Here is a 1244-nt window from a genome sequence, read left to right as displayed (position 1 = left end):
TGATGATGATGCCGGAGCTCGTTGCTAACCCCAGCTTATGGACTGAATGAACAGCCTCTATGAGTTCTGCTATGTAGAACTTAGTTTGATAGTCGCTGAAGATGTCCAAACGGATGAGATGTGACATCATATCTCCACCAGGAAGGAACTCCATGACCATGTACCTGATACGGGTAGCATTTGGGGAGTACAAACTGTCCAATTTTTCTCTGGTTTATGGTATATACCGTTCGATTCGTCACCAATTCCATCAGCTGATAGAATTGGTGACTGATAAGATCTGTAAGCGAATATCTCACAGATTGTCCTCATCTTGAAAGGTCTGATAGAGTGCACTAACCCATGTATCTCCCATTCGAGATAAGAGGCTCTTTTCTGCCACAACCTAAACCACACAACACCCAACTCCTCAGCCGATCAGATGGTCCAACGCGGATGCTACACGATCCCTTTGATTCTTCTTTTTCATGCATTTCTTTGGCATCTGTTTCAATGCATATCTTACATGTGAGAGTTTCACACCTATGGTCTCCTCAGCCACTCACATCTCTTTATCTTCCTTATGCCTGACTACCCTCACCACACCAAATGCTCCCTGACCAATCGTCCTAATGACCTCAAAATCGTCGGTTGTGCCTATCGAACCACAGCCATCATCATATATAAGAACATCTACGGCTCACATCTCTTCCTCTGCAGTCTTAGACATCTATTTTGCTCCTGCACAAAAGCGTCTTCCACAGCCTTCCGTTCCTCATCGGTTTGAAGACTCTCCATCTTGGCAACCACAGCGGAGTGAGCGTGGTTCAGAGCGATGAATCTCGAGGAGTAATCGTATGAGTAAGCTACTGAGACCTACTTGTCAGCCCTGGTAGCGTTCTTGCTTTCCATAGCATTCTTGAATGCAGCCATCTTATCAGAAGCACCAATGGTCATGATGGATTCAATGAGAACTGAATCATCATAATGTCATCACGACCTAACATAGCTAGTCGCAGCTCATAAATACAGATGTTCACGAAACAGTATTCGAAATCATAACAACTATCTTCATCAATATCATATAAATGAGCCGCAGCGATATCAATAGAAATGTGGCAACCTTACTCCTCTTACTCAGGACGATGATGATACACGAGTCACATCACGATATGGAGATCATATTGTGAACATGCACCAGTTGCTGTAACGCGCGTGAATCACTCGGCGAGTGCATTTCCGATCTTTGCCACGCAGTAGTGTAG

At 44.5% G+C, this 1244-nt stretch overlaps 1 protein-coding gene across 1 annotated transcript; it reads right to left on the bottom strand.

Moving 5' to 3' along the window:
- Positions 1 to 299: 299 nt before the first annotated feature.
- Positions 300 to 936, bottom strand: Pmar_PMAR014471 (serine/threonine protein kinase, putative; the record flags this gene model as incomplete). The annotated part of the gene is made up of 5 exons (XM_002787912.1): positions 300 to 385; positions 443 to 500; positions 546 to 636; positions 684 to 820; positions 860 to 936. Coding segments are annotated over 5 exons (449 nt in total), but the record flags the coding sequence as incomplete, so codon positions are not given.
- Between the last annotated feature and the right edge of the window lie 308 nt (positions 937 to 1244).

The sequence above is a fragment of the Perkinsus marinus genome (assembly GCF_000006405.1).
Source record: "Perkinsus marinus ATCC 50983 genomic scaffold scf_1104296929200, whole genome shotgun sequence".
Taxonomy (NCBI): Eukaryota; Perkinsozoa; order Perkinsida; family Perkinsidae; genus Perkinsus; species Perkinsus marinus.
Note: the sequence above shows the minus strand (reverse complement) of the source record. Positions and strands in the feature narration are given on the sequence as shown.